The 13,173-nt window shown below is 52.1% G+C and overlaps 7 protein-coding genes across 7 annotated transcripts; 5 read left to right on the forward strand and 2 right to left on the reverse strand.

Moving 5' to 3' along the window:
* Positions 1 to 93: 93 nt before the first annotated feature.
* Positions 94 to 2,214, reverse strand: J4E87_001411 (uncharacterized protein; the record flags this gene model as incomplete). Its single annotated transcript, XM_049373055.1, has 2 exons — positions 94 to 1,969; positions 2,021 to 2,214. The coding sequence occupies 2 exons, from the start codon at positions 2,212 to 2,214 to the stop codon at positions 94 to 96; spliced, it is 2,070 nt and encodes a 689-aa protein (XP_049237713.1).
* A 212-nt stretch (positions 2,215 to 2,426) lies between these two features.
* On the forward strand, positions 2,427 to 3,383 carry J4E87_001412 (uncharacterized protein; the record flags this gene model as incomplete). The annotated part of the gene is made up of 1 exon (XM_049373056.1): positions 2,427 to 3,383. The coding sequence occupies one exon, from the start codon at positions 2,427 to 2,429 to the stop codon at positions 3,381 to 3,383; it is 957 nt and encodes a 318-aa protein (XP_049237714.1).
* A 158-nt stretch (positions 3,384 to 3,541) lies between these two features.
* Positions 3,542 to 5,069, reverse strand: J4E87_001413 (uncharacterized protein; the record flags this gene model as incomplete). Its single annotated transcript, XM_049373057.1, has 3 exons — positions 3,542 to 4,700; positions 4,748 to 4,849; positions 4,906 to 5,069. 3 exons carry the CDS (start codon positions 5,067 to 5,069, stop codon positions 3,542 to 3,544), a joined length of 1,425 nt encoding a protein of 474 aa, XP_049237715.1.
* Positions 5,070 to 6,379: 1,310 nt separating this feature from the next.
* On the forward strand, positions 6,380 to 7,342 carry J4E87_001414 (uncharacterized protein; the record flags this gene model as incomplete). The annotated part of the gene is made up of 1 exon (XM_049373058.1): positions 6,380 to 7,342. One exon carries the CDS (start codon positions 6,380 to 6,382, stop codon positions 7,340 to 7,342), a length of 963 nt encoding a protein of 320 aa, XP_049237716.1.
* Positions 7,343 to 7,873: 531 nt separating this feature from the next.
* Positions 7,874 to 8,698, forward strand: J4E87_001415 (uncharacterized protein; the record flags this gene model as incomplete). Its single annotated transcript, XM_049373059.1, has 1 exon — positions 7,874 to 8,698. The coding sequence occupies one exon, from the start codon at positions 7,874 to 7,876 to the stop codon at positions 8,696 to 8,698; it is 825 nt and encodes a 274-aa protein (XP_049237717.1).
* Positions 8,699 to 9,573: 875 nt separating this feature from the next.
* J4E87_001416 (uncharacterized protein) lies at positions 9,574 to 10,740 on the forward strand (the record flags this gene model as incomplete). The annotated part of the gene is made up of 3 exons (XM_049373060.1): positions 9,574 to 9,662; positions 9,709 to 10,585; positions 10,636 to 10,740. The coding sequence occupies 3 exons, from the start codon at positions 9,574 to 9,576 to the stop codon at positions 10,738 to 10,740; spliced, it is 1,071 nt and encodes a 356-aa protein (XP_049237718.1).
* A 226-nt stretch (positions 10,741 to 10,966) lies between these two features.
* Positions 10,967 to 12,784, forward strand: J4E87_001417 (uncharacterized protein; the record flags this gene model as incomplete). The annotated part of the gene is made up of 1 exon (XM_049373061.1): positions 10,967 to 12,784. The coding sequence occupies one exon, from the start codon at positions 10,967 to 10,969 to the stop codon at positions 12,782 to 12,784; it is 1,818 nt and encodes a 605-aa protein (XP_049237719.1).
* Between the last annotated feature and the right edge of the window lie 389 nt (positions 12,785 to 13,173).

Raw genomic sequence — 13,173 nt, forward strand, 5'->3', positions numbered from 1 at the left:
CTGTAATAACCCATCGGCAAGAATGAATCATGAATTGCGAGAGCTACGCGTGTTCGTAACAATTTGCTCCGATGTTGGCGAGACGGGATCCGTTTATTCGGGTATGACCAGATCCTCTGGACACCATTGCTGCAGGGTACCTTCCCCAAAAGCAAAGTCATTCTCGATCTGCGTGAAGAGGTATTGGTCCGCTTCGTCCAGGGTCCATGACCAAGGCTTAGGGCTAGTGGCGGCTGACGCAGGACCTTCCATATCATGTTGAGTATTACGAATTGCGATGCTATCGATACCCTGTTGCTGCGAAGGCAGTTGCGCAGTAGTGCCGACTGAAGTAGACTGGCCAACATTCCGAGCGGCGCCTCCATCATCCGCTTCCATAGTTAGTCTTGAGGCCGTTTCTCTGTCGAGATATTGGAAAAATAGCTGTAACACCCAGTTGGTTACTTCCCACGTCTTCTGAAGTTCTTGCAAGCCCAGTAGACAAAGCTTGGCTCGATGCTCAGCGAGCGTGCGATTGATGCCGTTCGAGCGCCGGAAGTTCACAACATGTATACATAGTGTGTTGAAGAGGTTTGTGATGACGTGCATCTGAGCGTGCCCGATGTTGCCGTCCGGCAGCATATCCTCGACTATGCGTGAGTTGCGCGCTGCTGCCTGTAGCGCTACATTCCCGTCCGCGGATGTGTTGTTGTTCTCGTCTACAACGAAGCTGGTGCGGTGGAGTAGAATAAGTAGATTGTTGTACGCGAGATGAAGCATGCTGGCTTGGAAGTTGGGCGTGTCGCCAGCATCGCTATGCAGCTGCATGATACTTGGGAGGTCTTGCCTCCATTTGTATAGCTCGTTGCGAAGTTTGGTCCTGTCCTCGGTCGCGAGTTCCCGCCCCGGCAGATAACCGGCATCCACTACTCTGCCAAGGAAGACCGCCAGCTGCACCATACTTATCGTGTACACTATGTACCTATGGCGGTCCTCGATAGGAGTGGACGGCGAAAAAGCAGAAGTGAAATCCGCGGAAGACAACGGCTCAATATCGCAATCTTTGTCGCGTATGCGGCACGGTAGGCCCAGAGCTGATGCGCATTGTCGCTCGCGCACATAAATAGCCCACCAAAGCCTCCTCTTGACCCTTGCGCGTCCCTCATCAGTATCGCCTCCGGAACGATGTAGTGCTCTTGTTTGCGAGAGACTAATAGCTGTGCCTAGCCAATGTCGTGCGTCCTTCTCCAATAGCGCACCGGCTCGCCAAAAGCTCATCAGAAACAGAGCTTGTATGACTTTTACCTTGTCAGTCTCGTACGTAGAATCGTATAGGTCTTTTGCCCTGATATAAAAGAACCATTTCGCTCGATGACGGTTTCCCCACCCAAGAGCCTTGAGGGTAGACTCTTCGCAGTGGATAACGCCAATGAACATCATAGCTTGTAAAGACAAGGCGGAGAACGTAAAGTCTTGGTACGAGGCCCAGAAATCTTCTTCATCTATGATTGCGAAGTGTGGGTGGAACCATTTGAAGTACGCCTGAAGGAGCTCGAGCCGGACCTCGGCGGGAGGAAACGAAAAGGCTCCCTCTGCTTGTAGGATCTTCTTGCGCGCAAGACGCCTTTCGGATTCCCATTCTGGCACGAACGATTCTGCTCTTGCAGCGCTTGGAACGGCATGACGAAAACAGGACTGTCGGCGATGAGCTGCTGCTTCTGATGGCTCACCAGCCTCGCTTGTCGTCACATAGCGCAAAGAGCTGCTTTCACCAAGGAAAACGGCATCATCTTGGTGAACAGACCCTGTTGTTGGTGGGTTACTCTGCTGTTCTGCTGACACTGCCGGAGTGTGAAGTTGGTATTGACTTCCGGAAGCTGGCGTGTGGTTGACGGGGCTGTGGAAGTTCGACGATAGCGACGCGAGAACATGTGACGCTGCCACCTCATCCTCGTGTCGCTGCGGGCTCAGCGCCGATGTACTTGGTGGGCTATCCGGGATCAGTACCTGTTCTAGGGCGCTTCAAGTGGGTTTAACTCACGTTCTACTACGCGTCTCCGCCTCGGCCCGCGGCTTCCTGATGTGCTTTCCGCGTCTCGATTCACGCGTCTGGCACTCGACGTTGCCGGCTGCGCAGTTGCTACAGGGATGGCGATCCGTGACATCACACTTGACGCGTCGCGCGTTGCAAGTGACACACGCCAACTTTGCGCGTTTCCGTGGTGGTTCGGACATGTTGCCGAAGCTCGATGTTTGCTTTGATTTGGAAGACGCCGAAGTCGGTTACCAAAATTGTCCGTGAAGGGTGACGTTATCGATATCGGCTATCCTTCGGCATCTTCCTCCACCTATCTAGTTGTCGACCATCACTAATTGTTCATCTCGCATCATCAGAATCATTGTAAGCAGTTCCTAGGTGCTTCGGGTGATAGCAAGATAGGTGTATCATGGCTTCCGTGGCCCGCCGCCTGTTCTCCACGACCTCCTCGCACCGCCAAGCCTCTGCAACGGAAGCATGTAGTGAACTCCTCACCCGTTTTCAAAAAGGGCCCGTCTCGATCCGGAAACAGCTCCTCGATGCAAACCAACTCCAGTTGCTCTCCATAACACTCAACCGTACACCCTCCTCTTTCAACCCGCCACCAACCGGCACGCCGATTCCACCCGGCTACCACCTCGTTTATTTCACTCCCTCAATCATTGAAGCCGAATTAGGACTTGATGGCACAGATCGCACTGTGAACCCATTGAGTCCATTTACCAGACGAATGTGGGCTGGTGGCGAGTTGACGTGGGCGCAAGACCGGAACGCATTGCTGAGAGTGGGCCAAGAAGTCAAAGAGACGACGAAACTGCTGAGTGCTGAGCCTAAAACGTTGAAGAATGGAGGAGAAATGCTGCTCGTGGGTGTCGAGAAGACCTTCTCAAATGACCACGGTATCGCATTAACGGACCGCCGTAATTGGGTATTTCAGCGTGAGCTTACACCTGAGAATCCAATGATAGCACTACCAAAGCCAGAAGAGAAAGACCTACCTACTGGAAAGCACCAAAGAGATTTTTGCCAAACGCCTACTTCGTTGTTTCGCTTCTCGGCGCTGACCTTCAATGCGCACAAGATACACTACCTGCCTGAGTGGTGTAGAGAAGTAGAGGGTCACAGGAATGCTGTTGTACATGGACCGCTCAACCTCATCAATATGCTGGACTTTTGGCGAGATACGAGCAAGAATGGAGATACAGAGGCAGCGCCCAAGTCCATAGCGTATCGCGCTATGAGTCCGCTATACGTCGATGAGCCATATCGGATATTGATGGAGCACGAGTCCGGCCCCGAAGGATGGAGAGCGGAAGTATGGGATAGTTTTGGAAAGCAGAGTATGAAGAGCACTATCGTAGAATAGGTGCATTCTTCTATAGGTTTGGCATTAAGGGTATAAGCTAAGTGACAGTCCAAACTATGATGCGGTTTAAATAAGAGCCTAAACACTCATTCCAACGTGGAACCGTAAAGTCGTTACTTCAGCATCGTACAGTCTTACATTCCTCCAGAACGGCTTGATTAAGCCCACTTACCCAGAACACTCATGAGTACAAGACCGCAAACGAGTGCGAACAGAGCACTGATGGTCCTGGCAGCGCCTGCATTGAGCAGTTTTCCGTGCATCCAGTCCCTTGCCAACATCTCCACAAGTCCAACCCACGTCAAGATACCAGCGGACAGTGCATCGAGGGTTCCAATGGCGATGATGGTGCTAGGGTCGTTGCCGTTGAAGTGGTCTAGCGTTCCGATACCGATGGCCATGCCGATGGGTGTGATGAGCGCGAAAATGCCACACATGAGAAGCTTTTGTGCGGTACCAGCAGCAGCTTTGGGAAGCTCGGCGATGCAGGTTCCAAGGGCGATACCTTCGAACATTTGATGGAAGAGGATAACAATGAAGAGGGTGATGAAGAATCCATCGCTTGCGACGACAAGGGTGATACCGATGAGGATGGAGTGGAAGATGATACCCGCCTCCAGGTTCATTACATTGATCTTCTCTTCCATGGGGGTAGCCTCGCGCATCGGACCATGGGCATGAACAATTCCATGACTGCGATTGAAGTCATGGGTGGGCTCTGCTGAAGGAGAGCTGTTTCCGGATTTGTCTCCACTAGCTGCCACCTCGGTGCTGGGAGCAGTGTGCTTTCCCTGGCGCCACTGGACAAAGCGCGCACCAAGGTAGTCGACCAGGAAGGACAGCATCAACCCAGCCATGAAGATGGCAGCGGTGGTGGCTTCGTACTCCAGAACACCCAGACATTGGTTTGCGAACATGAGCTGTGCGTGGGTGAAGAGATGGACGAAGGCGGTGGAGATGACGATACCGGTTCCAAACTGCTTGAGGACGACGAAGACGATGTTGTTGGCGCCAACGAGATTGAACTTCCGGGTCAGGACGGGGGTAAACACACCAAGTCCACTGGTAAAGAGAATGACGAAGAGCAGACCGACTCGTAGGGGGATGTTGTAGTCGCGCTGGGGAGCATCGCAGTTGACTTCGGATTCGCTTCCACCAACGCAGTGCTCAACACCGGCGTGGTCGTGGCAATGTCCCTTGCTTCCTGCTGGCTCACTTTCAGCAGCTGACTCTTCGTCTGTGTGCGAGGAGCCTTCTGTCGACTCTTCAGCTTCGGTCATGAGCAAGACATCTTCGCCGGCATCATCGACACAGTATCTTCCCAAGTCAGCATTTCTTCGAACATCGTGATGGGTGAAACCTACGTATCGGTTTGGTGCTTGTGACATTGCGTGTACTCTGCTTGGAACTCTTCTGTCGCAGTGGGCCCGACTACCTGGTACTCATCTGAGCCGAACATGCAATAGCTGTTGCAAGTTAGCGCCGAACTCCACCAGCCAAAGTTGATAACGGGAAAACATACAGAACAGTGTTATGGGGATGGCATGATGACACAGCCGTGATAGACGGGGTTCCAGTAGTGAAGACGGTGGTAGTCGCGCCAGCTTGAGTGACAGTGACGGTGGGTGTTTGCGCAGCGGCAGAGCCCGCAAGCAGTAGGACTGCAGCAGAGAGGGTAGACCGCATGGCTGAAAGAATGTTCAGGGTCTACCGGATAGGTTTAACGAGCGAACCGACGGGTGTAAAGCTGTTCAAGGTGATACCAGCTCAGGCCCTTGATATATCGACTTCGTTCAAGCTTTTCGTCGTGTCAGCGGAGTGGAACGCATGTACCGTGATGGGGCAAGGCATCCCCCCACAAGGAAGCCGCGAAGAATCTTCGGTATCCATTTGTCTCTAGGGCTTGCTGTTGCTTCACACTGAGCGCCACGGGCGGTCTTGGCATTGAGTACCCTGTTGGATGGTTTACCTTGGCATAAGTCTTGTCTCGGAGCAAACGTCGAATCAGAGGCCACACAAACCGAGTCTTTGCTTTTCGGTAGGCGGCTTCGCTACAGATGCAGTAGGTGGGTGGGATAGCGCAATTATTTAGGTGGCGGAGGTCTTGGCGAGGTATGTTGGGGATGCACCGTAGTAGCCGTGACCTTCACAGCTAGGAGGCTCTTCGGCGCATAGCACTAACACCAAGTCTGACAACTCCAACATTCCGATGAACCTGCAAGCGTTGAGGTCGATATCATTCTTCGTCGTGCAACACCCAGAGCTCAGAATATGCCGGTCGTCCTCACGTTTCCAGGAAAAACATATTAGGGCTGCGTAAGAATTGTACACGGCAACAGGTTGCATAACCATCAGCCCCGTTGGAGACCAGTGGCTCTATAATCGTCCTCCTTCAACCTTGCTTCAATCTCGACATGACATATCGCGTGGGAGGCCGCTTCGGAACACAGCGATCACCCACATCAATGCCTTCGGCCTTCCCGAACGCAGGTAATCCTCCCGACAACATGTTCCTGGGTGGGAGAATTTCTCGCCATTGGGCGCCCATCATGGTACTTACATACCCATAAATCCACGTTCTGAGTGGAAAACATGTCGTCCAGGCCCCCATGCACCTCCATGCCAAGCTCAACCATTCGACTTGTACGTCAGGCCAAGGTATAGATCAGCCTCCAGATCCGTGTAGTGTAGCATTTGCATCTCCAGATAGGTCGTAGACCGGCAGTATACCGGTTGATGTACCTGCGGCTGCAGCCATGAGGCGTTTTTTCTTCACGTCTCGGCGGTCAAGGTTGCGGAGACGTCGGTACATGAGCACCGAGAGGAACAGTCCTCAGTGGTGAGATGTCATTCCAGTAGAATATAAAGAGGCCTGTAGCTCGTCTGCAAGTATCTCCATCAAGCATCCGGCAACCAGCTTCTCGGGACACTCACTGAACTCCGGTTCGCATATCAACTTCCAAGACCTCTTTCAAGTCTCTCAGATCAATCTCACAATGGCTGCTCGTGCCTCTGCTCTCATGCTCCTTGGAGCTTCCGCCGCCATGGCCGGACCTCTTGCCCTCCGCCAGGCTACCGTCACCGTCACCCACACCGCCGAGGCTGCTCCTGCTGCCACAGCTTGGGATGCCGGTGCTGTCCACCAGTTCCCCATCCACGCTTCTTGCAACGCTACCCAGCGTAGCATGATTCAGAAGGGTCTCGATGAGACAATGACGATCGTCAGCCATGCCCGCGACCACATCCTCCGCTTCGGCAACAACTCCGAGGTCTACACCAAGTACTTTGGCGAAGCTCCCACTGGTGAGCCTCTTGGTTGGTTCACCAAGATTGCCGACGGCGACAAGTCTGGTATCCTCTTCCGCTGCGACAACGTTGACGGCAACTGCGATCAAGAGGGCTGGGCTGGCCACTGGCGTGGCTCCAACGCGACTTCCGAGACTGTCATCTGCGACTTGTCCTACGAGATCCGCAGGCCTCTTTCCACCATGTGCATGCTCGGATACGACGTCGCCAACGGCGCCACCAACACTTTCTGGGCTTCCGACCTTCTTCACCGTGTTCTCCACCTTCCCCAAGTTGGTGAGGGTGTCGTAGAGCACTACAACGACGAGGAAGAGGAGAAGTACCCCGGAACCCTCGCTCTTGCCAAGAACAACGCTACCTACGCCGCGAGGAACAGCGACACTCTCCAGTACTTTGCTCTCGAGGCTTACGCCCATGACATCGTCGTTCCTGGTGTTGGCTGCCCTGGTACCTACACCCCTCTTGAGGAAGAGTCTTCCGCTCCCGCCACCAGCACTGCTTCCGCCACCGCCTCCGCATCTGCTGCTCCTGCCTCTGCCTCTGCTGCAGCTACCTCATCTGCCGCTGCCGCCCCCGCCGAGGCCTGCGAGCCTCACGACGACCACTGGCACTGCCCTCCCGGCGTTCCCGAGCCCACCTCTCCTCCTGCTTAAGCGTTTACGACATGATAGCCGCACATATGGCTACGAACAACGGACTTACTTGACTTTGTCATCGAGCTCCTACATGATTCATAGAAGATCACGATAGACATTAATGATAATCCAATTTCCTCATGATATCAATTGGTATATGCTTGTGATTTGTGCGATCAGTTTATTGAGTCTGCCATGCTGTTTAACTCCAATTATCCCCGATACCTAGGTGGGCCTGCTTCTGGTGAGCATGGCATCCTATGCAGTTCGGTTTCGTAGACTCACAATCATGTCTTTCAGCCCACGCCGCGCGTAGATGATCAATGGTCACGCTGTGAACCAGAGGATGTTGGTATTGGTGTGAGCTCGACGCGTTGTTGGGATGATGGAATGGGTGAGGAAGCAAGCCACCCCACATAACCCCACTTACGTCAATTACGTAGGGTCAAGCTCAGACCCGAAACTACGTCAACAGGTATGGACCCAGCAAGCGCTCCTTAACACCCTTCTCTTCCAAGGTTGCTTCTTCAGGGTACATTCACCGATATCATGGCAGAAGAATCGACTTCTTCGAGAAGGTGGTCACTTTTTCTTCCTCCGGTACTCATTCCCAACCTCGAGCATGAAAACTTCCATTATTATGTGCAGGGGCTGAAACGCCTAGCTGAATTAGACGGTGAAGATGTTGTAAAAGAAGATGTAGATGGGAAGATTGAGAAAGATGCGCAACGAATATGGAACGAATCTCGATTCGATCCGCGCAAAGTTGGGGAGGAGCAAGCACGCCAAAATACCTCGCAGTATCCCGAAGAAAACGAATTTCACTTCCGCGATGCGAAAGCCAATATCGAAATGTTTCTCAAAGGAAGGTTTCCTTGTGGTATTCGGGCTTGCGACAAGATCAAGCACCTCCGCGTCTACATCCGTTGTGAAGAATTCCTGAACTGGGCGGGCTGGGACGAAGATGATGAGGATTGTGGAGATGCCGGAGCGCAAGAAACGGATGAAGATTTTCCATGGGAAGAGCGCGAGAACAATGTCTATGACGACAAGGTCTATCGCGTGGCCAAAGCCTTTTCGAGGATACCCTTCCCTTCGCGACCACACATCATTATGGTAATAGTGACTCCGTTTGGCCTCTACGGTGCCGAGGGTGTCGAGGAAGAGCGGGTCTTATTCAACTTCATCGAAGCGACACTCGAGCCCTATCATGACCTCAAGAGTACTGGTGCGACAGTGACAGTCAGCACGATAGAAGCCGACGACGCCGAGGAAGAGTATGCATCGACGGCCTCCGCGCTGGACTTCGAAATCACATGGCTGTATGAGCTAGAAGAACAAAAGTATAAAGAAGTACGCCGGATTGTTAGCTGATCTTTTTGCTACTATACTGACGTTGAGCAGAGATGGAATGCGCGGGAGTATCCCCGCTACGCTTACCCCAAGGAACCAGCACCACCCCACTATGCTACGTTACTAGCTCGCTCTCATGAGCTTCATGACCAGCGGTTAAGGGAGGGAGAAGACGAACTGCAGAGAAGAGTCGCAATATGGAGAAACACAGCGCCTGGCGACATGGACAAAGAACGTCGGCATCTCAACAAAATGGCTGGAACGGTCGGCACCGCTCTCTAGAGCGTTTCCTTCACGCATCTCTACGTCTATGATGACTTGGGCGATATACATTCGAGAAATTGCTTAGGCCAGTACAGTAGCACTTTGCGCAATCATGTCGGTGTTTACCGTGATCTCTATAGTCATCAAAGGAATGACAAGTAAATTCCAGGCTTGTTGACCCGGGGGAAGCCTACCTACCTAGGTAGTCTAACTTTATGTTCGGCACAGAACATTTATGCATGCGACGTCAGTTTAACAACCGAAATCTGCACTACTTTGTTGCAGCTGTAATAGTCGCTACGATTCTACGGTACATGCGATGATGGCTGGGCAGCTACCCAGATGCTCTCAGACTGCCGCCTCTCGCTATTGGACCCTGCTTCCGGCGCAAGTAGTCTTGGGGGCCAGCACAAGTTTCTTTGTGCCCTGAAACCCAACGAAGAATTACGGTGCGCCTTTGTCTTAGACTGTGGCCTGGGCTTGACCCGGGCTGCCCTGAAACCAAGACACGACTCCGCGACTTATCTTGACCTTCATCCTTTGAACTTTATCAACTCCATTTGTAGACACTTGCGTCGTCGAGAATACGTCTTCTCTTATTACTTCCAAGGAACGATCATCGCGCAGGTGCAATGACGAGCTCACTCAAGAGAGGGCTGATCGACGACTGCGAAGATGATGTACTGGACGACCTAGGGGCTAAGAGGAATCGACTCAACAGGTAAGCTTTACAGATCGAGGAATAACGAGTTACTGACTATACACAGCGATCCAAACTCTCGAATTTTGAGAAATGGAACCGATGATATCAGGCAAATTGCTAGGAACCTCGAGAATGCTCTGGGAGGTGCTGCAGAATTGCGTCTCATGATCTACGAGTACCTATGCCACGAGGACGATGGTATTCACATACCGAATCTTGACCACGAATTCTTCCATGAGCACGATACAGGAGATGTAGTGAGTTTGGTGTTCTTTGAAGAGGACTATTGGCCTCCCCAACTCTGTCTGGTCGAGAAAGAGGAGATTGTTAAAGAACGGCTAGCAGCTCTGAGAGCGGTTTTCATATTTGACCCCAAGTTATGTGGTTCTCAGATGGCTCTGGAAATCACCGAGACTTTCTTCAAGACGAACGTATTCCACCTCCGCGATGCACGACATATGAGCGAATTTATCAACACGCCTTTCCCGTGCGGATCTATTCCCAGAGATCATGTCCGGAACATCGTGGTGTACGTACGATTCGAGGACTTCCTCGAAGAAGCTGGTTGGAGCGTGCGTACATATGATGAAGAGCCCCAGGTACCACCCCCGGATTTTGTTTGGAGGGAACACGGTGTTTACAACAAATTCCGCCGCGACATTGCTTTCATTCAGAATACTTCGTTTGCCAAAAGCCCAAAAGTCACCTTAGTCATGGTCACACCATTCAGTCGATGGGACGCGAAAGATCTTGACGAGGAGCGTATCACGCTTAATTTTCTAGAGGTCATATTGCCGACCTACAGACATCTGAAGAATAACGGGTCAGAGACGAAGGTCATATCTAAGGAAATTGACTCACTGAATGAAGAGTGCTGGTACCATCGCGAGGAAGAAGACGTCACTTGGCAAGTCGAGATCGCAGCCAAAATCTATGCCCAGGTAAATGCAGTCTACTATGTTTGGTCAGTACTTTACTCACATCTTCATAGGCCCCAGTTGCCAATTATGCGTACCCCGGTGGTGAGCAAAAGACGCCGCAGCGTATCCGCTTGGAAGAACATGTGAAGGAAGCTGCTGCACAACACGCAGGCTAGTGGTAGCCTACGCTATGAGGCAAAGAGGGTCTTGAGACAGTGGCGACAACAGTGAAAGCGATAGAAGCCTGGGCGTTCGCAGATGGGTGAATTGACTCGGTCCACAAGGTTGCGCGTCTGCGTGGCCATTGCTCAGTCATATAAATTTGCGGGCTCCTTGCCCATTCCCCAATACCTCTCATCCATTGCACTCCCTCAACTTGATCCAAATTTCAACCCCACCAAGATGCAGCACCACGAAACCGAAGCAAAGCTTACTTCACCTTCGGACGCGGATATGTCTCCTTCGACGAACATGGCAGCATTGTCCTGTTTACCAGAGGAGCTGCTCGATGATATCACAGGATACATGAAACCACGCGACCTCGCTCATATTTGCCTCGCGACGCACCAGCTGCGACGTATCGCGAATGAAAAGCTCTACACCAACCTTACCCTTAACGAGCGTTACTCGGGAAACTACCACTGCGCAGTCGAACAAGTCTTCTCCTTTGCGCTTGCGCTTCTTCACCGGCCTGAACTAGCATCCAGCGTTCGCAAGCTCTCAATGAGTCTTATAAGACAGCAGGCAACGTCGCCTCCCAAATGGAACTCTGACGACAAGGCTAAAGCACTACGAGTGATCGACGACATGGGTACTAAAGGCACTGGTTGGGCCATCCGTGTGCCAGACTGGAAAGCGCGCTTACTTTCTGGCGACGGCAAAGCTTGTGGTGGTCTTATCCTCGCTTTACTTCCAAATCTGGTCGAGCTGGAGATAGAGATCCTCGCCACTATGCCTGACTTTCGTGTGGCGGACGACGATGTGGAGTATAACGAACGCATTGTATGGTCCCAGCAGCGTTACGCAGAGGATCCTCTCGACAAACTCTTTGGAAAGCCTGGGTACTATCTCGTGGAATTTCTAAAACCCAAACACACCGATCCGATCATGTCCTCTCGGATGAAAAGCATCCTCAACGCAAGAATTAGGAACCTTGTCAACAGACCAGCTTTGGATTTATCACAGATCTGTGGCCTCAAGAAACTCGAAACTTTGCGGTTCTTCGGCAGCCGTCTTGACAAGACTTGGTGTACTCTGCCGAAGCTGCAGTGCTTAGAGGTCGCGCGAGAATGCAGGGTCCCCGCTTCATTCGTCGCTCCTGCTGTTGATACTCTTCAACTTGAGCTCGCTAGCTGTGTCGCAAAGGAAGTTGATCACAACGGGGCGCTCCATGCCGGGTTTCTTTCGGCCACATCGTTCCCACGGTTGGAACATCTCTCCATCCAGCTCACCAACTTCCACTCGTCTGGCGGCTTCTCTATTGTCAAGCCTATCCTTAAAGACTCCAAGCGTGCAAAGAGTAATAGGATGATTTATTGCCTTTCTCGGGTTGCGCCTAGCCTCAAAACCCTCTCAGTGAGCGCGTACGACAGCTTCGACCAAGAGTTCTTGAAGTGGATGGGTCCGGTCCCCACCTTTGCTTTCTTCAAGCAGCTGGAAACTCTTACTATCACACAGGATCTTCTTCTTGGCGATGGCTTTCCGAACCCTTGCAAGCTTCTTCCTGCTAGTATCCAGGTGATTGAGCTTCTTCACCCAAGCGTCAAGGCCTTTGCTTGGCTCGACGCGCTCAACAAAGCTCACCACTTCTTCCAGGACCTGAAAGCTGTGTATCTGATCTTTGAAGACGCCCAAGATGACCAGTGCGTCACGATGTACGAAAAATACAGCGATTGGATCGCGGGTCGCGAGATGCACTACGAAGTGATCCTGCAAAGTCCTCCTGCCGAGCGCGCCATATGCGACACAGTACCGGACGAGAAAGATCCACGAGCCTATCGAATATGGGCACGCGCGGATGAGGCGATAGTACCATCTTTCGACGATGAAGAAGTCTTTCCAACACTTGTGTCATTCACCAATGACTCAGAGGCAGCCCAGAAACGGCAAGCTAGCCACACTTTCCACGTTTCATACGCCTCACACGCAAAGGAATGGTATCAAAAGATACGCATCGCAACCCCGGGGACCTCCGCGTCACTCAGTCCGAACAAGGAGTGAATGATTTCGACTGTTTGAGAACTTTACTAGGAGCGCGCGTTCTCGTAGCGGCGATGTTAGTATCGTCAAGGGACACAGCTGGAAAGAGGAGATGCATGAGATCTATTACAAGATGCCAAACAAAGAGCGTGAGGAATGAAGTAGACTAGAAAATGAATGCCAGTGTCATTCACCAAGTGCTTGTGATAGCTTCCGTATGTGATCTCTCAAACTGTTTGGCCCAAGTGATGCTCTTCTGTAACATCTTCACCCAGCTTAGGAGCTTGTGGTTGTCCTCGAGAAATGACGGGCGCCCGAATCCGTCCATGCTGATCCAGGTATGACGCATCTTCCCTCAGGAGCAGAATCGCATTTGGCTGAACCTTCCATGCTTCCTTTGGGTTGAGAAT

The sequence above is a fragment of the Alternaria ethzedia genome (assembly GCF_023757985.1).
Source record: "Alternaria ethzedia strain BMP 0044 chromosome Unknown scaffold_2, whole genome shotgun sequence".
In the NCBI taxonomy this organism is placed as follows: Eukaryota; Fungi; Ascomycota; class Dothideomycetes; order Pleosporales; family Pleosporaceae; genus Alternaria; species Alternaria ethzedia.